Source organism: Erigeron canadensis, chromosome 9 (assembly GCF_010389155.1).
Source record: "Erigeron canadensis isolate Cc75 chromosome 9, C_canadensis_v1, whole genome shotgun sequence".
Lineage (NCBI taxonomy): Eukaryota > Viridiplantae > Streptophyta > Magnoliopsida > Asterales > Asteraceae > Erigeron > Erigeron canadensis.
Window position 1 is genome coordinate 11,558,007 of NC_057769.1, and position 23,922 is coordinate 11,581,928.

General features: G+C 32.8%; 2 protein-coding genes, 1 long non-coding RNA gene and 1 pseudogene across 3 annotated transcripts; 1 reads left to right on the plus strand and 3 right to left on the minus strand.

Moving 5' to 3' along the window:
- Positions 1 to 39: 39 nt before the first annotated feature.
- On the minus strand, positions 40 to 1,579 carry LOC122583206 (nuatigenin 3-beta-glucosyltransferase-like). The gene has a single exon (XM_043755632.1). The coding sequence runs from the start codon at positions 1,577 to 1,579 to the stop codon at positions 104 to 106; it is 1,476 nt and encodes a 491-aa protein (XP_043611567.1). The 3' UTR covers positions 40 to 103.
- Positions 1,580 to 9,472: 7,893 nt separating this feature from the next.
- On the minus strand, positions 9,473 to 11,098 carry LOC122582964 (annotated as a pseudogene).
- Positions 11,099 to 13,682: 2,584 nt separating this feature from the next.
- Positions 13,683 to 14,901, plus strand: LOC122583876. Its single transcript, XR_006321341.1, has 2 exons — positions 13,683 to 13,778; positions 14,392 to 14,901. It is a non-coding gene; the product is annotated as an uncharacterized LOC122583876 (long non-coding RNA).
- A 2,685-nt stretch (positions 14,902 to 17,586) lies between these two features.
- On the minus strand, positions 17,587 to 19,230 carry LOC122581914 (nuatigenin 3-beta-glucosyltransferase-like). Its single transcript, XM_043754232.1, has one exon. It carries the CDS (start codon positions 19,223 to 19,225, stop codon positions 17,714 to 17,716), a length of 1,512 nt encoding a protein of 503 aa, XP_043610167.1. The 5' UTR covers positions 19,226 to 19,230; the 3' UTR covers positions 17,587 to 17,713.
- Positions 19,231 to 23,922: the final 4,692 nt, after the last annotated feature.

Below are 23,922 nucleotides of genomic sequence, written 5' to 3' on the forward strand. Positions count from 1 at the left end.
TATATCTATCATTATTTCATTACATAAATAGGCTTCAAGATTAAGATAAAGAGAAGAAAAAAAGAAACATTTGAAAAGGATGAAGTAATGATGGCTTGTATGATCATGTCTTTCGGGAGAATTTAACGGCTTTTAGTTCTTCAATCAAAGCTGCTAAGTTGTTGAAAGAAGATCCACCTTCCTGAACAGCTTGTTTGGCTTTCTTGCTTATTTCTTTTAAGTTGTTTGTAATGGTTTCAGCTATGGAAGATCCATCAGTAAATTTTTCAAAGGCTTCTAATATGCTCCCTTTTCCAATGGCCGGGCTAGTAATATTTACACTAGATGCGTTCCAAACCTCCGCCCCAACTCCCACTCCAATCTTTAAGAGCTCCACCACCAGCTTCTCGATGTAAAATTGATCGGCGTACAATGGATATGTCACTAATGGCACACCTGCAACCACAGCCTCAAGGACGGAGCCCCAACCACAGTGACTAAAGAACACTAGTATGGATGGGTGTTGCAATATCTCAACTTGGGGCGCCCAACTAGTTATGACCAAACCCTTGTTTTCCATCTTGATCCTTTCCTCGAATCCTTGAGGGAATGGGGTGATTTCTTCACCTGGATTCTTCCTATGCACCCAAATAAACGGTTGCTTAGATTCTTCTAACGCCAAGGCAATTTCTGTGATGTGTGCTTTTGGGAGTATTGCTACACTTCCAAAGCAAACATATATGACTGATTTTGGTTTTTGATTATCTAGCCAACTTAAACAAGTATGCCTCTCAGCCGATGATGATGGTACATCGCTTTTGCATTCGTTGTTCCTAAAAAATTCAACAAGAGGACCGATAGGCCATATCTTGTCACCTTTAACCTTCTTCATGTGATCCACATATGCTGGTTCCATTTCATAAAACGTGTGATAAATAATACCATAACTGCGTTTCTCTGACTGGTGAATTCTTTCTATCGTTTGACCCATACTGGTGTTCGGTTTTGATTCATCGGACACCTGAGACATCTTCAGCTTGATTTCATCAGGCAAATTAGGAACAATGAACTTTTCAGCATCATCTTGTGTCATATAAGCGTCCGGATAAACCTTTAAGCTATGCACAATAGAATGGAAAAACAAACAGTTAGGGTAACACAGCAGCCTCGGTATTTTGAGTTCTTCCGCCAGGTCAGCAGTCCATGGGAAGAACATATCCGAAACAATGCAATCTGGTGCAAGATCATGTATCACTTGTTCCATATCAGGCTGGAGCATCATGATGCCACGAAAGACTGCTGGCCTATATTCGAGATTTTGAGAGGTGGCATCGTTGAAGTTCTCTACTCCAACCGGAAGCCCAACCTCTGAAGCTGGAAACGTAAGATCAGTGTTGACCGCGATAGGGTAACCATTGGCAATATCACGGTCAATGTCGGTTTTGAATGGAAGTGCATTGTGCTTGGTAGCGATGATTGTTGACCGAACGCCACGGGAAGCAAATATTCTTGCGACCTGGACTAATGGGATCATGTGATTCATGCCGAATATTGGGAGGAACACAACATGAAGGTTAATGTTGTTGTCGGTATATGCCATTTTGTTATTGGCTTCTAATTGTTGTGGTGCTTTCTAATTAATACTTCCTTCACGATTTTACTAGTTTATATAACAGGAAAATGAATAAGATTATGAATTTGGTAATATGAATAATAAATTGTGCATTTGGTAGTGAGTTTGAATCAAGTGCCTGGCATGTATCGATCTCGTTAAATTATATAATACAATAACAAATTTCGCATTTGGTAGTGAGTATGAAACAAGTGTTGGCCGGCCGGCATGTATCTCGTTTGTTTATATAATAGAATAATATATTGTGCATTTGTTAGTGAGTAATCAAGTGCTCACATGTTTCTCGTCCGTTCAAAACGTCAATGTCCATTTTCCCTTTTTTGTAAGGGTTAAATTTAAACTCAATGGCATTTCCTATTTATATATCCAACGGTAATTTTAGAGGAAACGTGAGGAAAACTCTTGTCTTTAACCCACATCTAGACGACCAGACTTAGAAACCAAATTTTAAAGAATGATAAGAAATGTCTATGAAATCTTGCTTTACTGGTCGTCTGGTGTGACCTTCTATTTAAAATTAAAAAGTAAGTGGTTGGTCCTTCTGATCTCATGTACCATTTTGGTACCCAAAGTGCAAAACATATAGAACTCTTGCCCGGTGAGTCATTATTCTCACACATGGGTCATTAAATATAGTTTCCCCTCTTGTCTTTGCCAAGATATGAATGACTTGCAGCCTTCATCTGTGGGTCATGTGGTCACATAATGACGGTACCAGTTGGATCTATGATCAATAAATGTCACCTTCGATTTTTAAATAACTTCTCTTTTCAAAAAAAAATTTTGTCACTTTTTAAGGATGATGATGTTGGTCCCTGTAAAATAGGCATGTCTCGACTCTCGAGGATTTGATGATTTGAAGTTAAATAGACAGTTAACAAATCAAAATATAACTCAAAGTAATTAATTTCTTTTAGATGGATGATTAGTAGTGAGCCTCGATGTAATCTGTCAATCACATTGAATGACATTGTTTGTCCCTTTCAACCTTCCACTTTCGAGCTCAAATATTGTCACACCCCGCCTAAACGGAATTACATGGATAGACGATAGTGATGTATTAGAACTAAAACACAAATTTCTACAAACCACTTCTAATTGACACGTTTTTGAAATATTATATATATATATATATATATATATATATATATATAGGGTTACACTCCGATGAGAACAATTTTAAAATAAAAACGATCGAGAACACTTAAAATCATCATTTTGATGCATTAAAACTCTATAAAACTAACATAGTGCATAACTAATTATCATTATTTAAGTGTTTAACAACACATTGATCCGTCAAAATTGAAAAAATCATGTTTTTTGTTTTGTGGATCCATCTTGGATGCATATTCATCAAAATAAATGATGCATCCAACAAAAAACGTGATTTTTTTGATTTTGACGGATCAATGTATTGTTAAACACTTAAATAATGATAATTAGTTATGCACTATGCCAGTTTTATGGACTTTTAATGCATCGAAATATAGTTTTTAAGTAATCTCACTTGTTCTCATTTTAATTTGGTTCTCATTTGATAGCCACAACACAACTTCTGCATCTACTTTGTCCAATGGCAAGGTTTGATCCTATAAAGAAATTAATCTTGATATGTGTCTTATATAGTTATAACTAAATTTAAATCTAGTTTATCGTTTTGGCTTAGTTACATATGCATATTTATTTAATAGATGGTTGTTTGTGGTTGTGATTAGATAGAATGGCAATTTATAAAGTAAATTGGTTGATATGGGGTAAAGTATAGAAAAGGGTTAAATCAGTTGAGAAGCTAAAATGTAACGAAACTCATTCCTGTTGTATTTTGAGGTCATTTTATAATTATTGCTGTAATTAGTTTGCTAATCATAGACAACAAAACAAAAAGGAAGTAAAGAATTCTTGTGAGTCGGTCCAACCCTGATCAACCAATTTACTTTATGTGTAAAGTATGAATTTGAGTTTAACCGAAGTTTGATGGTAACTTTAAGGTTTAGTGTGTGATAAGGTGAATTGTGTAAAAGGGAGATTAGAGATATTGAGGGAGAGAAACATATCTTAATTGTATTTTTATTATGAAAATTCCAAATTAGACGAATGCTCACACGATTCGGTGGTGATGGTGATAGTGGCGGCATGATGGTGGCGACTGGTGGTAGTGACGACGATGAGTAATGTAAATCATTGATGTTAAAAGGTAAATGTTATTAAGAGTATTAAGTATTAAATAAATTCAGATTGTGTTAGTTATGTTAGTCTGGGCTAGACTATTGTTTGTGCGATGCAGATGTTGTAGATAATTTCATTTAACGGTATTATAGGTATTTTAGGTGGAGATGTTTAAATTAGTGGGGTAAAAAGAGGTATTTTGAGGTTATCAACTCCGTTGAAAAAATCGAAGAGAATAAATGTTTTATAATGTAATAGGGTTAAAAATTTTAGGTATTTTAAAGGTAAAAAACTTAGAGGAGTAATAAATCATTATTAGACATATGTTAAATGGGTTTTAAAATGATCAAATATGTCATTTTAAAATGATCAAATATGACATTATTAGAATATCAAATGGAGTGCGTTATTCGAGTATGCATGGTTCGTGACAATCATAGAACATGAAGCAAAAAATCAAACCGCGAAATAAGAAAACACGTTGTTGCTGTTGACTATGGCTTCTTACGGATGGAACAAAAACATTAACAAAACCATATGTCATCTTTTTTTTTTCTTGGAGCCGCTAGACATAATTATTTGTGTTTTTGGGCCTCTCATGCGAATGATATCACACACAAAAATAATGAAAATAAGCCCATTATGAATTCTTGCTCTTCGGTTTTTGGCGGTGGAAGTGAGAACGAACTCCACACATCCGACCATTAGGTCTCAGGTTCGAATCTCCATTTCATAAACTTTGAAATATAGGTAGTATTTTTATGAGGCTTGACTTGGGTATATCCAAGTTCAAGTCTGAGAGAGCAAGGTTTACCTCTATTAATCGTCTTGCATTCGAGCGGATTCATAGGGGGTTTTCCCCCCATTGGGTATTTGAATCGTGATTCACCTTTTAAAAAAAAATAAAATAAAAAATTACATATCCTAGAATGGGTTATATTATTATATTTAATTTAATTTAATAAATAATCATAATCAAGAGGGAAATCAGAGATTTTTTTACATATAATATCCGACTTAAATTTTTAATGTCCTTAAGCGGTACCAAGTTTGGTTTGCCTCTTTTTAAAGCCTCTAACAAAAATCCCCCGATCTCTGTTTATCCTGATCCAACCCCTCAACAATTGTACTATATATTCTAACGATTTTCCATTGTGTTTGTCTTAGTCTAGGCCCTGTTCCTTTTTTACTTAATACACTTAATAGTTCCTGTTTCTTTTTACTAAATACACTTAATAGTTAAGAACTTAATCATTCAGTCCAATTTCATGTTTCTTTTTTGACTTAATAAACAAAAATAACCGTCAATTACATATATTTTACTTAATACATACAGACATTCTTAATGTATTCAGCCACTTAATACACTCAACACTTAATGACTAAAAAAAGAAACGGACCCTAACATTGTTATTCTACTTTTAAGTTAAATAAACATTTGATACTTGAAGGGTTTGAAGTATTACCACATGCATATGTCATCTATATTCATTTATAAAAATTATTACATCCCCATTTTTAAAAATAATTACACAATAGTTACATACAGAATTACTAAATTACTTTTAATAAATACCCACTATGAAAAGAGTTTTTTTTAAATACCAAATTTGCCCTTAATGAATTAATTTACACTCTAAACCATTATTAAAATAATTAACACTTTAAGTCCTTATATTCTAAAAATGTTTTATTATCATAATTACATCAACCTACACCACTTCACACCGCCACTACCACCAATGACAAATAGTACCATCTCCGACACCACTAAACCGCTTTCCCCACCACCGTCGCCGCATTGCGCGAGTACCATGCTTGTAAAAAAAAAAAAAAAAAAAAGCTCAGTTCCTCTCAGTGTTTTAAATACTGGTACGTACCGGCCGGTATTACCCGGAATATCGGATACCGGGTGGTACCCCGGTACAACTATCCCGGTATTTTGTCCGATATTTTCACTATTCAATACCGGCCGATATTTCCGGTATTTTCTGGTATTACCGGAATGGTAATACCGGTATTTTGATTTTTTTTTGAAATTTGATACTTTGATGTTATGTTATGTTATTTGTAACTTTAAAACTTATATTTTGTTATGAAGTACCTATTTGGTATTATTTTTGAGTGGATCGTACTTATATTTTGACTATTTTCGTTAAATTGTAACAAGTTTTGTAGGATTTCTATAAAAATACAAAAATTAAATTACCGTGTCGGTACGTACCGACCAGTATACCGGTACTAAGTATTTGACCGATACGACCAAAATACCGGTATTTAAAACATTGGTTCTTTTCTAACAAAAAAAGCCCAAAACATAATAAAAATTGAGGCCTTGGCTACTTGGGGGCCTTAAAAGGATGGCCTAGCCCAAATATGTTGTTGTGCCGACTCTGATAATATCGACATTGCTACAGGACAATCTATACTTTTTCGAAAAATTAATGAGTAGGGTAGTAAGTAAAATACTATAGCACAATCTATACTTTCAGCACATATGAGAATTCGATAAATATAATTTTATGTTTTTTTTCTTGTATTTGGATAATGATTAACAAAAGTTAACTTTATATGTAAAATAATAATTTATAAATCAACTAGATTAAATCCGGACATTGTCCGGGCCTTAATTAGAACGTAAAAAAAAATATATCCAGACAATTACAGTGTTATTTATAGTTTATGGTATTATAAAAAGTTAAAAACTATCAAATTACGACTGATGCAAATAGTAAAATTATAATTTATGAGTATATCATATATGTCAAGTATGTTAAGATATGATTAATTATAGGTAATATTAAGTTATAACAAATTTATATGTAATAATAATAATAATAATAATAATAATAATAATAATAATAATATAATAATAATAATAACTAAATTAAAAACAATAAAACACTTATAATAAAAAAAGTTATAAAAAACATTTAAAAAATAAATATAATATAATATAAATACATAAAAAAAAAAATAGAAAAGAAAGTAATAACTGAGCAAAATATGACATGACAATTATATTATTTAACCATTACTCATTCCTAACTTAGGGAAGGGATTCCCTAAAGTTGTTTTTAACTTGATTGATCAAGTTGGAAACATCTTGGCCATTGGATTGAAATTAAAGGTCAAAATTTAAAGATGAGTTTTAAATCTTGACCCTTGATTTTAATTAAAGGCCAAGATTTGACTAACATGGCAACTTTAAGAAATCCTTTCCTGTTAACTTATCAATGATTAACATTACGATTTGATAAGTTGAAATGTATATTAATATTAAAATTAAATAGAAAAACATAAGAACTTGACAATTATAAAAAATGTTGATTTGTTAAAATTAGAAGTAGTCACATAAAACCTAACATATTTTTTCTTAGTTATAGATAGATTGATAGATCGATTAATAAGTATTAGTATGTTAGTATGAGTAATAAATTTGAAAATCTAAATTAAATAATCAAAAGTTTAAAAAATATATAATGAAATTTTGAGTTCTGAAATATGTCTTAAACATAAATCTTTATACTATTAATTAAATATACATATATTTGTGAGGTTAAACTTTAATGACTAAAACTAATTATCGAGGAACGAAAATCGAATACATTAACTATCTTGTCTACGTATATATCTTATGTTATTTTATTGAGTATATTTAGATAAGATCTCAAATTTTGTTAATTTAATAATTTAATTTAATAATAATCTAAAAATGACATAAAAAGGTATTAAATATTTGAAAAAATTACAACTAAGCAAAATACATAAATGTCATGTAAAGAAAGATTTTACCTAACCTCTCTTAGTTATATAAAGATTACTACTTAGACATTCATATTAGATACATAGTATGCAAGTTTATTATTGGTCCCATCAACTTCAAGGAACACTATCAGTTTCAATAATACCAACAAAGTGACTTAAAGGTAACATGCATCTCGTGCATTTGGTAAATAGATATAGATTGAAAGGTGGTGTTGGATTATAAATAGATTGAAAATTACACCAACGGTTCACATGCATCCCTTACATTTTGTAGTACGGACTACGGAGTAAGTACGAATAATGTAATCCAATGAGATTGAAAATTAGTAAATTACACAAACGGTTCATATGCGTCTCATACAATCATGCCTCACATAATGCACCTTTTTCATTTAACACGTTTTCTTTATTGTAAGGATAATTCATGTACTTCATAATAGGGATGAACAAAAGACCCGAAGACCCGTGACCCGCCTCAAACCCGTGCGAATCTGACCCGACTGACCCGAGAGTTTAATGGGTCGGGTTTCGGTTCAGTTTTTTATGGAGTTTCGGTTCTCAGGTCGGGCCGGTTCAAAACCGGCAAAACCCGAAGTTGCTGCAAGAACCTTGATATATTAATACTATCCATGTAAATCTTTGAGTATTTGAGAGTGTTTACGGCTTGGAAGGTGGGAGTGGGAGAGAGTGAGAGTGAACGGTCGAGAAGAGGAGGAGATAATGGGTATTTGTATAAAATTGACAAAGTCGTATATACTTCAAGAAGAAATTCGAATCCTGCTAGAAAATACATACAAAGTTGTATTAGTTGATGAGGAGTTTTGGTGTATAACTTCTAGAAATAACGATGGTGTATCTGGTATGGAAAAGAGGATCACTTTGACAAACCAATAATGGATGTACTTTACATTCATATTTATAATATTCATAAGGTATAAGAGGTCATAAATTCTGGTGTGGAAATGGACACGTTTCAGTCAAACCAATAATGTCGTTTGACATTTCTCAATTTTCCATTTAATAATTTAATATTAAATATTACTATTATTTGGTTATTTAATATTTACAACCTGTAACCCATGGATCTACATATTTCAAGATAAATAGATAACATTAAATATACATGGTTACTTTTACAGCCCATATATTCTCAATTTCCCATTATATATTGTATTATGTATATATGTAACTTACATCCAATATATCTAAGCTTCTTTACAAAGACTTCTACACCAATAAAATCGAAGAATGAAGAGACATATGCTACAATTCCAATATGCAGCAGCAGGTTTCATTACATCCGAGCAGCAGAGTTCATTACAGTAGGTGAAAACCCAACATGATAAACATTCCCGGGTCATACTTAAAAACCCGAACCCGACCCAGAAAAACCTGTGCCCGAACCGACCTGCCCGGGAGGTTAACGGGCCGGGTCGCGGTTTCGTTTTTAATGCACTTTCGGGTTACGGGTCTACCCGGTTCGGGCTGGGTTTGAACCCGTACACATCCCTACTTCACATATATATATATAGTAAAGAGAAGTGTAGTCTTTTTTATGAAAACTTATTTCATTAGTGTCTGCTAAAAAAAATTTAAATAACTTTTATTCTATTTTTTTTCTCTTAATTAATCTATAAAAATAATCATTGAAATTTTTTTTACAAATCATGTATAAGATTTTTGTAACTGAATCTAATTATATTTAACAATGGTTTTTAATTTTTTTTCTTTTAATGTTTGGTCACCTCTCCGGCTCTCCCCGCTCTCCCTTCTGTCTTCACACGTCTAATTTTTGATGTAAACTGCCTACAATGACGCAGCCACTGCCAACCATGTCGTATTCGACGAGCTCACGAAGACATCCCCCACGACGTGTGGTTGGGAGCTAGCAGCCTTACAATGACACATTATGTTTATGTTTGTAACACAAATTTAGACACAATACACATAATCTACCATTATCCATTACATAGATAGGCTTCAATATTAAGATAAAGATAATAAAAACAGAAACATTTGAAAATTAAGCATGAAGAAATGATTGCTTGCTTGTATATGATCAAGTCTTTTGAGAGAACTTTTAAGGCTTTTAAATCTTCGATCAAAGCCGTTAAATTGTTGAAAGAAGATCCACCTTCTTCAACAGCTTGTTTGGTTTTCTTGGTTATTTCTTGTAAGTTGTTTATAACTGTTTTAGCTATGGAAGATCCAGAAGTGAATATTTCCAAAGCTTCTAATATCCTCTTTTTTCCAATTACCGGACTAGTAATATTTACACTAGACGCGTTCCAAACTTCAACTCCAACTCCTAGTCCAATTTTTAAGATCTCCACCACCAACTTCTCGAGGTACAATTGATCGGCGAACAGAGGATATGTCACTAATGGCACACCCGAAACAATAGCCTCAAGGACCGAGCCCCAACCACAATGACTAAAGAACACTAGTATAGACGGGTGTTGCAATATCTCCACTTGAGGCACCCAACTAGTTATGACCAAACCCTTGTTTTGTTTCTTGATTCTTTCCTCGAATCCATCTGGAAATGGGCTAATTTGCGCATCACTGGGGTGCTTCCTATGCATCCAAATAAACGGTTGCTTAGATTCTTCTAACGCCAATGCAATTTGTGTGATGTGCGCTTTTGGGAGTATTGCTATACTCCCAAAGCAAACATAAATGACTGATTTTGGTTTTTGATTATCTAGCCAACTTAAACAAGTGTGCCTCCCAGCTGATGATGATACATCGCTTTTGCATTCGTCTTTCTTAAAAAACTCAATAAGAGGACCAATAGTCCATATCTTGTCACCCTTAACCTTCTTCATGTGATCCACATATGCTGGTTCCATTTCATAAAATGTATGATACACAATCCCAAAACTGCGTATCTCGGATTGATGAATTGTTTCTATCATTTGACCCAAACTCGTGTTTAGTTTTGATTCATCTGACACTTGAGACTTCTTCAAAGTGATTTCATCCGGCAAATTTGGAACAATGAAACTTTGCATCATCAGCATCCGGAGCATAAACTTTTAAGCTATGCACAATAGAATGAGAAAACAAACAGTTTGGGTAAAACAATAGCCTCGGTATTTTGAGCTCTTCTGCTAAATCAACGGTCCATGGGAAGAACATATCCGAAACAATGCAATCTGGAGCAAGATCACGTATCACTTGTTCCATATCAGACTGGAGCATCATCATGCCACGATAAACTAAAGATCTGTATTCCAGATTTAGAGTGGAGGCATCGTTGAAGTTCTCAACTCCAACGGGAAGCCCCACCTCTGATGCTGGAAATGTAATAGTGTTGACCGCGATAGGGTAGCCATTGGCGATATCGCGGTCAACGTCAGGTTTGAATAGAAGTGTATTGTGTTTGGTAGTGATGATTGTTGACCGAACGCCATGGGCAGCAAATACTCTTGCGACCTGGACTAAAGGGATCATATGACTTTTACCGAATAATGGGAGGAACACAACTTGAAGGTTGTTGTTCCCGGTAGGCTCCATTGTTATTACAGTAGTTGTTGTGTGGCACTGAATTCATCAAATTCATTGGTTTAATTATATAATAGAAAAATCAATTTTAAGAATATTATAAATTGTGCATTTGGTAGAGAGTATGCATCATGTGATTCACCCCGTATTTCAAAGCAATCTCATCCATTCCTTAACTAGTATTATAAAACGACCCAAAAACAAAACGGTAAAATTATTTGATTTGACCTCTTATTTTTAAAAATTTTGGTATGACCTTATCGTAAATTCAACCAAACTTATAAGAATTTTACTAAAACTTATACAAGATCAACTCAAACATTTTCAAACTAAAAATTACCTTTAACTTACTAAATATATATAATAAACGCATATAATTTCATACCAAATACCTTTGACTAGACCATACAAGCTAGTGAAATGATCATAACCAATACATTATAACCTTCTCTTCCAGGAGTTCCACACTTAGACCCGCATCAGTGATTTAGACTCAAATGATATACTCGTAATTATTTTTATTTTTTTTTGAACATTTATACTCGTAATTACTACTTCATGCATCTCCAAGACAAAGGCATCTTTATGTTTCTAGCTTCTTTAGAGTGTTGGCAACCCGCCTCTCATTTCTTTTTTCACCACTTACTTCTAACCAATCACAACATGTCACCTCAACTCCACCACTCACTCACCACTCATCTAAATTTTGTTGGCATCCGACCACTCACTTCATCACTCATTTTACAATTTTCATTTTATTTAAACATTAAATTTTCATTAAACTAAAAACATTACATAATAAATAAATATAAAACATACATAATACTTAAAAAACATTACGAAAACATTACATAATAAATAAAAACATAACTAACATAATAATTTTAAAATACATAGATACTAACACTCGGAATAGTCCGAGTCCACAGTACTATCGTCGTCGTTACGATGAATGTAGCGCTATGTTTCAGGTGACCCGGCAACGTCACCAGGTGGAGGAGATACGTACTCCTCCCCCGGGTCAGAGTAGTAAGGTACATCCTCACCATTACTGACACTGCCTTGCCAGAACACCCCGTGGTGTAGCGTGGTGGTCAAAGTCGTAGAGGCGATGGTAAGCTGAAAAATAACTTGATTCCGCAAATCCATATTCTCACGAAGATACATGAGATACTGACTTTCGTTGCGGTTACGAACCTTATTGGGAGCTGCCAATCGGTCGATTTGGGCTTAGTAAGCCACCTTGTTTTCAGACACGCTTTGATAGCGTTGTTTACTCCAGTGCGGTGTCTGGAGACATAATTCAGGTGAACTTGGATCGCCATTTTAACATCACGAAGATTCATTGGATTGCCATTAGACATGAAGAAGGTAGATTGTGGTAAAATGAGATTTGTATTTGAAGAAGGTATTTAAAATTAAAGAGTTGTGTGTATATATGTAGTGTATAGTATATATAGGAAAGGTGAAAAGGTAAAAGATACAAAAAAAAAAAAAAAACTCGGCTAAAAAGTTTAAGAATCCAACCGTTGGACCTCGAAATGCATGCAACAATTGAGTGGTCGAGTGCGTGGTATGACCACGCCATTTGACACTACGACGCGTGGTGGAGTGTTGGCGGCGGTGTTGAGTGGTGGTGCCGCATCTACCATGCACCCATATTCCATCCGTTGCCAACCCTTATAAATGTGACAATTAATTACCACCAAATGTCCAAATGCCTATTACTCTATTAGGACTTGATAAAATGATTTTTGAGTTTAGATTATGAATGAAACAAAAGCCGATATTAAGAGAGAAAAAGAAGGATCATGTGGTTCATCCGGTCATTTGGTAGAGAGTATCCAACATGTGATTCATCCGGTCATTTCAAACCATTTCCATCCGTTCCTTACATAGTATTAATTCTTAGCGGAATGTGAGACCTTTTAGATTTATAAGTTTGATCCCCACCTTATCAAAACTAAACATACGTGATAATCCATCAAACTTGCAAACACACAGCTAGGCCTCACCCCCGTTAGGATGAAAGGGTGTAATTAAATCACAGGGGGGGGATTTATATACAATATTATAAGGTATGCACCTACACACGAGGAGATTTATATATGTTATTTTCCACACACTAAATCTACCCATAATATCCTTGAAATATTTTCCAACCATATTTATCCAAACTATCTTTACATTATTCATTAATTTAAATATTTTCATCTAATATCTTTAAAAAATTCTTAATAAAATTATTTACAAAAGATATATCCGTTAACCATATAATAACTACACTAACATTTACATCAATTACCTTTAGATTAATAACCACATCGTTACCACTACCACCCGTTGCCGTCACCACCACCAAATTATAGGGGTACCCATTTCGTTTTTGTTATACATATAGTATAGAGGTATAAATCAGTACTTGATAAAATGATTCTTTGAGTAGCATGAAGAGAGAAAAAGAAGGATAGAAGAAATAGATAGGCAAATGGTTATTTTCGATAAGATTTAAAAAAGGAAAATGATTTAACCTTTTAGAAATTTAACTTAAAATTATCTTTTTTAATCTCACCCTTAAAAAGGATTTTTAAACTATTATATTATTTCCCTTTGAAAAATACTATAAAACACGGTGTTAGTTTAAAAGTAAGAAACAGAATTCTTATGCGCCAAAAAAACTATAAAAGCAGCTGCTGCTGCTCAACATCCTCCTTAAGTTGAGGTAGTTATTTTCATATATTAATTTCTCAATTTTGTATCTGTATTATTATATGTAGTATTAAAGTTGTTGTTCTGGGAATTATAGTGGACAAACCAATTGAATGCTCCATTGGAAGTATTGATCTTGAAATTGCTGCTTGGCAATGGAACCCCTTTTCCATTTCCGACTCATAATAAACTTCCTGTTTCATCTAATATCTGATTATGCATAATTAGTTAATTGATTAGTTAAGGTAAAGTGTTTGCTTTATTACGATTTGCACACCACCTGTTTGTGAAAATGCCTAAGTGAAAAACTGATTGCGTAATTACTGGTGTAGAAGGACATCACGTTTATGTTTATTGCATAATTGTATTATTGAGTAACTGCGTTTCTTGATATTATTCAATAACCCGTATTGAATAAAGCGATTTACCGTTGTGCATTAGAAAAATGTAATTTTAAAGATTTCAAACACCTCTAATCAACTAATGATATTCCCCTTCAAAGGTAATGATCAAGAAAAGCTCTCATTATATGTATATTTTTTAAATCTTCGTTATCTGTAGTTTCTTTCATTCTATTTGAAACAATTTATGGTAGCTCAAAAAGTAACATAAATGTTGATTTATAGATTCACTTGGATTTACCGAAAAGATTTCCGGACTTAAAATGTAATTTTCTCTTGCCATCAAGTGACTGTTATGGTGATTCAACAATAGGGTTAATGATCAGATTCAGTTGAAATATGCTGTCGATCTATAGCTCCTATGCTCTTGGCACTACGGAAACGTGTTGCATTGAAATCTTTTGACATGACCGAGTATCGTCAATCCAACAAGTACCCTTATTTATCTATGCACATCATTACTTTTGTCTCTTTTATTAATGTTGCCTTAATTGTTTCCTAAGGTATGCATTCAAGTATCATCACAAATCAAAAGCTGGAAGAGATATCGTCTAACCAGTAAACTCCATTGCATTTTCACCCCATGTAAGTTTATTACATTGTTGCTTTATTCACATTGCTAGTTTTATAAGGAAAAATTATGTTGGTAATCTATGGCCATTTTTTACCCACTTTCATTTATAATGGGTCATGTACCAAATGGGATGCTTTCTAATGAAATCATCTTCCTGTTAATTTATTATATACATCTATAGAATTTTTTGTACGGATGCTAACTTTTTGGAGGCAATTGGTGCAAATACGAACTTTGTTTTTGGAATTTGTAAAACTACGAAGACCGGTGTCTTAGACACCGGTTTTAAGTTTTCATGGGCAAAGCCGGTGTCTTAGACACCGGTCTTGGTGTACGGTTCCTGTCAAAGCCGGTGTCTAAGACACCGATCTTCTATTTTTATAACCAAACACTACTACAAATTTCCGGGAATAGAGACCGGTTAATTATATAGAGACCAGTTATTTTCTAACAATGTGCTCTTTAAACTTACGTAACCGGTCTATATATGTAGACCCAAAAACGTCAGATTATAAAGACCGGTGGAATGAAAGACCCACTTTTTAAATAAATTGTTTCAATATAAGAGACATGGTCTCTAAAGTTTGAATGTTTATAGACCATCTCTTGTATTAGTAAATGGTCTCTATTCATGTCTAAAGTATGGACTACGTAATTAACTAAGTTTATTCTTAGAATTTCATGACTTGGTAGGAACTTTAATGTTATTTAGCTTTTGGAACATGTTTAGTTTTCTAATGTTATGTAGTATATTGGTAAAGTAGTATGATTTAGGTGCTAGTCGTTTGAACTTGATGTTTGAGTACCATAACTTTGGAACTGATTTTGATTATCTAGTTTGAAGTTTCGATTTGGTATTTAATTATTGAGCAAGAAGATTGGTTTTGGTATTTAATTGTTGAGCAACAAGTTTGTATTTGGTTTTGTATTCCTAGCAGCAGGTTTGTGTTTGTGTTGTATGAGAGTGAATTAGAAACAGCAGCAGGTTTTTAGGTTTTTTGGAGCTGGTATACAGCATCACATTTTTTTTTTGAAACAAAATGAATAGAGACCAGTTATGTAAAAACAAACAGGTTTATTAAAAATGAAATAGAGACCAGTTTATATTGATGGCGGGAAGAGATAATATAGGCGGGAATAAAAGAATAGAGACCACTTCATTTGTAGACTATTGGTCTCTATTATAAGAATAGAGACTAGTCATCCTAGAGACCAGTTGCATAAATGGTCTCTATCATCGGTATAACCGGTCTCTATGTGTGAAATCTGTACTAGTGAAAGGCGGTATCTAAGAGTACGGGTTTCTGAATTTTGCTTTGCTTGCTGTCAAGTCTTACCACGTGTAGAGTCCAACAGCCACATGACAATGTTTTGAATTCACAAGCAAACCTGATCACTATTATTTGATTAGAAATTAATGACACTCTTTTGAACACTATATTTTGGATTCATAACTCGTGACTTATGAATTCACAAGCTGCACCATTTATATGCATTTCATGCAAAACATTTTCAACCACCTTTTACATACTAACTGTCATATATTCAAACCCATAAACTTTCATATATTTTCCAACACTTAACCAACATCACTCAACAATGGAAGCAAATTTCCAACCAAGATCCGAACCGATAAACAATGAGCTTTATGGTTACAAGGCATACAAAAACATCGTTCATATGCTATTTTCAACAATGTTCAAGGAGTAGACGTGCCACTTAAAGCAAGAAGAGGTGATAGAAAGCTTTTGGATCACATTAAAAACTTTCGAAACATTGTTCATAAACTTCAATCTCAATTTGAATAAAAGCCGTATATTAAAATTTCGTTCTAAAAGTTGTTATAAGCTCGTTTATGATCCATTAAGTAGTGTGTTAAGTTTCGTGAAATTTCGTTAAAGTTCTCATGCTCGCATGAAAAATACTTTCGAGTATTTTTCGGGATTTTCGATATAGTTTACGGGTTAATTGTGGAGGGCTCAAGTTCATTCGAGTGGCATTATAGTTAGACTAAGGTATAGTCTATCTGTGTTAAGAAGTAAAGTAGTTATCGGGTACCGTAGTAGCTGGTTCGAGGGAGACGAATTAGCTCATTTGGTGCAAATTTTAACTTGGTTTCTTTGACTTAAAAAGTCAATCTTTCAACTATTTAGAAAGTTAGACAAAACAACATTGACAATTTTAGTATCAATGTTGTTGGACTTTCAACTTTGCATCAGGATCGAATGGATGCTTCAGGTGTGGCTCTTGTCTTGATTGGGCCGGGTAGTGTCGATCAAGTATCGATGATCACCTTGATTTGCTATAAATATACTCCAATGTTTATATGAAGAGGAACTTAATTACACATAGTAAGATCGTAATAAATGTTTTATTATACAATTTAATGACTATTCCAATGAGAAGAGACATTCATATCTTATTTTTGTTACGTTTTGTTGATTGTTATTTGCTTTATTTAAACAGATTGCTTCTACTTATAAAGTATTTGGCTGGGAGTTAACCGGTGTCTAAGACACCGAATTTGACAAAGCACTCAGAAACCCGTACTCTAAGAAACCGGCTTTAGTTGTAAGAAGTGAACGCCGGTGTCTAAGACACTGGCTTTGTGGGCACGTACCTAAGCCCGTGTCTAAGATACCGGTTTTCGTAGTTTTACAATTTCTAAATCAACATTTCGTAGTTGCACCACATGCTTCAAAAAATGTCGCATCCGTACAAAAAGTTCAACATCTATATGACTATATCTATATTGTTTTAGGTATCTAAAATTATTGACGAATGACGAGCTAGATAAATAGCTTGTAAATCCAGGTTCATCACATATTTAATGTTTGTAACACAGATTGAGACACAATACAAAAATTCAAACATTATTTCATATTTTCATTACATAAATAGGCTTCAAGATCAAGATAAAGAGAAGAAAAACAGAAACATTTGAAAAGGATTAAGCAATGATGGCTTGCATGATCATGTCTTTTGGGAGAATTTAACGGCTTTTAATTTTTCGATCAAAGCCGTTAAATTGTTGAAAGAAGATCCACCTTCTTCAACAGCTTGTTTGGATTTCTTGGTTATCTCTTTTAAGTTGTTTGTAATGGTCTCAGCTATGGAAGATCCAGAGGTGAATTTTTCAAAGGCTTCAATAATGCTCCCTTTTCCAATTACCGGGCTAGTAATTTTTACACTAGATGAGTTCCAAACCTCCACTCCAACTCCTACTCCAATTTTTAAGATCTCCACCACCAACTTCTCAATGTACAATTGATCGGCGAACAATGGATATGTCACTAATGGCACACCCGAAACCACAGCCTCAAGGACCGAGCCCCAACCACAGTGACTAAAGAATACTAGTATGGACGGGTGTTGCAATATCTCCACTTGGGGTGCCCAACTAGTTATGACCAAACCCTTGTTTTCTTTCTTGATCCGTTCCTCGAATCCATCTGGAAATGGGTTAATATGCTCATCACCTGGGTGTTTCCTATGCACCCATAAAAACGGCTGCTTAGATTCTTCTAACGCCAAGGCAATTTCTGTGACGTGCGCTTTTGGGAGTATTCCAATACTTCCAAAGCAAACATATATGACTGATTTTTGTTTTTGATTATCTAGCCAACTTAAACTATCATGCCTCTCAGCTGATGATCCATCGGTTTTGCAATCCTCGTTCCTAAAAAATTGAAACAGAGGACCAATAGGCCATATCTTGTCACCTTTAACCTTCCTCATGTGATCCACATATGCTGGTTCCATTTCATAAAATGTGTGATAAATAATACCAAAACTACGTTTCTCCGATTGATGAATTGTTTCTATCGTTTGACCCAAACTCGTGCTTAGTCTTGATTCATCTGACACCTGAGACTTCTTCAACGTGAATTCATCTGGCAAGTTTGGAACAATGAAACTTTCTACATCATCGGCATCAGGAGCATAAGCCTTTAAGCTATGCACAATAGAATGAAAAAACAAACAATTTGGGTAAAACAACAGTCTCGGAATTTTGAGCTCTTCTGCCAAGTCAACGGTCCATGGGAAGAACATATCCGAAATGATGCAATCTGGGGCAAGATCACGTATCACACGTTCCATATCAGACTGGAGCATCATCATGCCACGATAGACTGCCGCCCTATACTCCACATTTATAACGGAACCATCGTTGGAGTTTTCTACTCCAACTGGAAGCCCCACCTCCGATGCTGGAAATGTAAGATTAGTGTTGACCGCGATGGGGTAACCATCGGCAATATCACGGTCAACGTCATTTTTGAATATTTGTTCATTGTGTATGGTAGTGATGATTGTTGAGCGAACGCCACGGGCCGCAAATAATCTAGCGACCTGGACTAAAGGGATCATGTGACTTTTAGCGAATAACGGGAGGAACACAACATGAAGGTTGTTGTTGTTTCCGGTATAAGCCATTTTGTCGTCTAATTTGTTATATTTGGTTTTGTGTGACATTGAGTTCATGAATTTATTGGTTTATATAATAGAAAAATAATATCAAGAATATTAATTACGCATGTGTTCACATATATCTAATTCTTTCAAACCAATCGCATCCTCCTTACATAGTACTCTTGGCTGAATGTAGGACCAGTTTATCGGTCCCCATCATATCAAAACTAAACAAACGTGATGGTCGACATGATAGAGTATTTAAGCCTCACCCCCATTCGGATGAAGCCATGAAGGGGTGTGAGGTCCCAACCACACGTTGTGGGGGACGTCGTGAGCCTCGTCAAATACGACGTGGTTGGCGTTGGTCGCGTCGTTGCGGGTGTGAGCTTTTACTGTTTTACATCCAAAATTAAATGTGTGAAGACGTAAGGGGAGTGGTAAGATGGAGAAAAAGTCATAAATATGGATGATACCTAAAGTATATTTTAAATTACTCTTTTGATACAAACTTTGAAATTTCCACTCGGACCATACCTAAACTTGTTTTTCCACATCGATCATACTCGAAGTTCTATTTTTTCACTCGGACCATACCTATCACTAATGACCGTCTATTTGGCCGTTAAGTCATGACATGTGTCGTGCACGTGAGGTATCAAACACGTTATTTCATGTATACATTAGGTAGTATCTATGTAATTTACCGTAAAAATATTTATCAAGAGTTTTAGAGTTTTCTTTATATTAACTTTTTTTTATTTTCATCTATAAAGTTGGGTAAATATATTTATTATGAAGAAATTTTTTTTTTCGTTTTTCAATGATTGTTTTTTTTTCTCTTTTTTAGAACGACATTCAATCATACGTGTACTCCTAAATTACACTCATATTTGGGATGAAACTTAATACTCTCGAAAAAACACCCTACAGTTTTTATTATTATTATTATTATTATTATTATTATTATTATTATTATTATTATTATTATTATTAATGGAAGAATGGTAAGAATAATAAGGATGTTTTCATTTATTTTTTTATTTTTTTTCATTTTCACAACTAATTTTTATCATTTTTTGTTTTTTATTTTTTTCATTTTTTGTGTTATTTTTTGAATAAATTTTCATCAAAAAGATATAAATAAGTTGTAAAAATGAAAAAACTAAAAACAAAAAATGATACAAATAAGTTATAAAAATGAAACAACTAAAAACAAAAAATGATACAAATAAGTTGTAAAAATGGAAAAAAAAAATGAAAACATCCTCATTATTCTCACCCTCTTTTTATCAATATAATACGAGTAAATAATAATAATAATAATAATAATAATAATAATAATAATAATAATAATAAACTTTATATGCATAATGATAATGATAATAATAATAATAATAATAATAATAATAATAATAATAATAATAATAATAATAATAATAATAATGAAACTGTAGGGTGTAATTTAGGAGTATGATAGAATGTCGTTTTAAAAAAACAAAAAAAAAACTTTCATTGAAAAACAAAAAAAATATTTCGTCATATATATATATATATATATACTAGTCCTAATACCCGTACGATGTACGGTAGCTATATATATTTTATCATAAAAAAATTTAAATATTCCTGATACATGATTTGTGAGTATAAAATAAATTGTGAATAAGGTAAATCGATGACCGAAGTTAATTATAATAAACAGTAATGATCAATATAATATATGTTTAGTTATAAATTTTTGATTTACCTTAAAGTTTTAGAATCACATCAAAATCGGAACTTGTAAGCATAGTGGATGATGACAAATAGCCATGTGATTTCGGATCGTAAACTTAAAATTTTGAAATCTTCATGTTAATAACTTATCACTACTACATTATAAAGCATTTGTTCCCTCCAAATTTTTTCAACTTTCAACCATTCATTTTCATCTTTCTCCTTAAATCTCAACCACTCATTTTTTTTCTCTCTCCTCCGTAAATCATTTTATCCCTCTAATTCATTCAAAATCTTCTATCTCAAAAACCGTACATCGATAAATTGTAAAAAATATATTGGTATTCTTAAAATTTCATGTTCTTTCATTAGAGAGGTCATTCAATATACTTTTGACGAATTTTTAATCCGAGGGCGGAGCCCGTACGACTAAGGCATTTGGCTATTACATTCTATGACCTATCACCTCCTATGAGCTATCACACTCTATGACCTATCACTCTCACCATCTCACCGCCGCAACGCGCGGGTACTTTCTCTCATTATAATTAATATAAGCAATAGGAGTTGAAGAATTGAGAAAGAAAAAGAGACAATTTATTAATTAAAAAGCAATCAATCAAATAAGGTTATAATGTCTTTTATATTAAAAAGCCAAAAGTTAGAGTTTATTCTAAGTCTAATAAGAATATTGAATTTATATACAACTAAAAAAGCTAATTTAACAAAATAAATAAATTAAAAAGACACATGTCGATCAAGGATTACGTCACGTGTCGTTTCAATAATATGTCAATCCTTTTTTAGTTTATTCGTAGATATATATATATATCTACCCAACTTAATAAAAGAAAAAAATTAATATAAAAAAATTTTAAAATTCTTAATAATTATTTTTGCATTAAATTACATGGATGATACCTGAATTATACGTGAAATTACGTGTTTGATACCTCACGTGCACGACATATGGCTTGACTTAACAGCCAAATAGACGACCGTTAGTGATAGATATGGTCCGAGTGGAAAAGTGGAACTATGGGTATGATCAGTGTGAAAAAGTGCAAGGTTAGGTATGGTCTGTGTGAAAATTTAAAAGTTCGTATCAAAAGAATAAATTGGGGTATACTTTAGATATCATCCGTGTAATTTACTCTAATTGTTAATAAAGTAGTTCTTTGAATTTTTTTTTTTTTATTATTGTTTTCTTAACTTTTTTATTCTATTTAAGAAAGTTGCATAAGGATATATACGGGTCGGTTATGGACCATATTTAGATAATCTTAATCCCTAACCCGATGGGTCCCCAATTACTTATTAACTATTGGGTAACGGGCCGGTTTCTCCACATATAAACGGGGATCCGTTAATAATAATTTTTAATTTTGTCTTATGATGTTGTTTATGAGTCACATGTAATTTCACCGTGTTTAAATTCCATTTTGTGATGTTTATAAGAATAGTGACCTATGCTTGCAAAAAAACCTTCTCTAAGTTAGTTACATGAATTGTGGCCCACGTACATTTTTTTAGAACGACATAAATTATATTATTAAAGAACAACTAGCAAGGCGCTAGTTGATAAGGAATACAAATACAAATACAAGGCAATCTAGAAAATATTAAACTACAACGTCTAAATAATATTGTATTTTTCGTTTTTTGGTCAGAGTCTGTTCACCCCATTTGAGGTCTCTACACCTATCGGGCAGGATGTCATCGTCGTAGTTCACAGGAAAACCCTTGGATAGATCGTCAAACGGCACGATATTTATGACATTGAATGACATTTGGGTCTTTGGGGTAAAACCTGTGCCTCTTTGGCCCTGATTACCCAAAAAACAAGCCTTCATTGAAGGTTTGGGATGTCACTGAACTATCAACTTATTGACAATACTGTTGTATTCAATGTAAATCATGTCTATTTTTAATTAAACGGATGTAAGTTTTACATGAAAACACTCTCATAACAAAATTGCATTAATATGGAAATTGAGATCTACGGGGGCTCGAACTAACTAGTGTTCAAGAAAAAAATGTATAGAACGTAAATAAAGTTGCATAGTGTTTATTTTCTTTTTTGTTTTATAACAAGTCCTTACATGCTAGGCTGCTAAAGAAATTCAAATGTGCCTATACGTTGTTTCATTATGTTTAATTAAAAAATATGTTTAAAAATAGTAAATATTCATGACAAGTGTCAAATTGAAGTATATAAATGAGCAAAGAAGAAATCATCAAATCGTATTTATTTATTTTTTTAACAGCAAATTCTGTTTTATATCTACTCTAGACTATACTCTATTGTCAGAAACCCTAAATTGTTTTTTTCAATAGGTCAAAGCCTCTACTCAAACCGTATTTAAGCGTATATTTCCTCTGTTTTGGTTGTTCATCTTGTCATTTTTTGTGTTTCAATATGATTATCTATTCTCAACAAAAAGATATTAATTAATGATCTGTTTACAAGTTAATCTTTTGTATTACCTCCTTTTTCTTTTATTACTTTTGATTCAAAATTGGTTCACATGAAAGGGTAAAAACGACACATATGCATAAAAACTTTATGAATTGCACATATTTAAAAATAGTTAATATCTCTATATAACTAAGGGATGATATAAAAAAGCTTATGTGACATTTTTAGTTAACTTACGTGAAGGATTTTTGCTTATTTGTCAATTTTCAGATAAATAGCTCTTATTTAAATTTATATTAGTTTTACATAAATTATTAGTTGGCATATTTAAACACAAATTATAATATACGTGTACTTATGGTTGGATAACTATATAAATAAATTATAGATAACAAGACTTATCAAATATGTATATGATTTTTATATCCACAATTTCTTTAGATAAAATAAATTATAGATCTACACGTACATTTAGAAGTATATAAAATAAAATATATATATGTGTATATTTATAGTTAGAAATACAAGTATAGATTTATAAAAATACAAATTAATGTGTATTTATGTTATTATTATTTTATAAAATTATCACTTTAATAAAAATGCAAAAGATATAAAAAAAATTATTATT

What these genes read in the sequence shown, in the direction of transcription:
- LOC122583206 (XM_043755632.1), bottom strand. Translation starts at nt 1,579, where the DNA reads ATGGCATATACCGACAACAACATTAACCTTCATGTTGTGTTCCTCCCA.
- LOC122581914 (XM_043754232.1), bottom strand. Translation starts at nt 19,225, where the DNA reads ATGAACTCAATGTCACACAAAACCAAATATAACAAATTAGACGACAAA.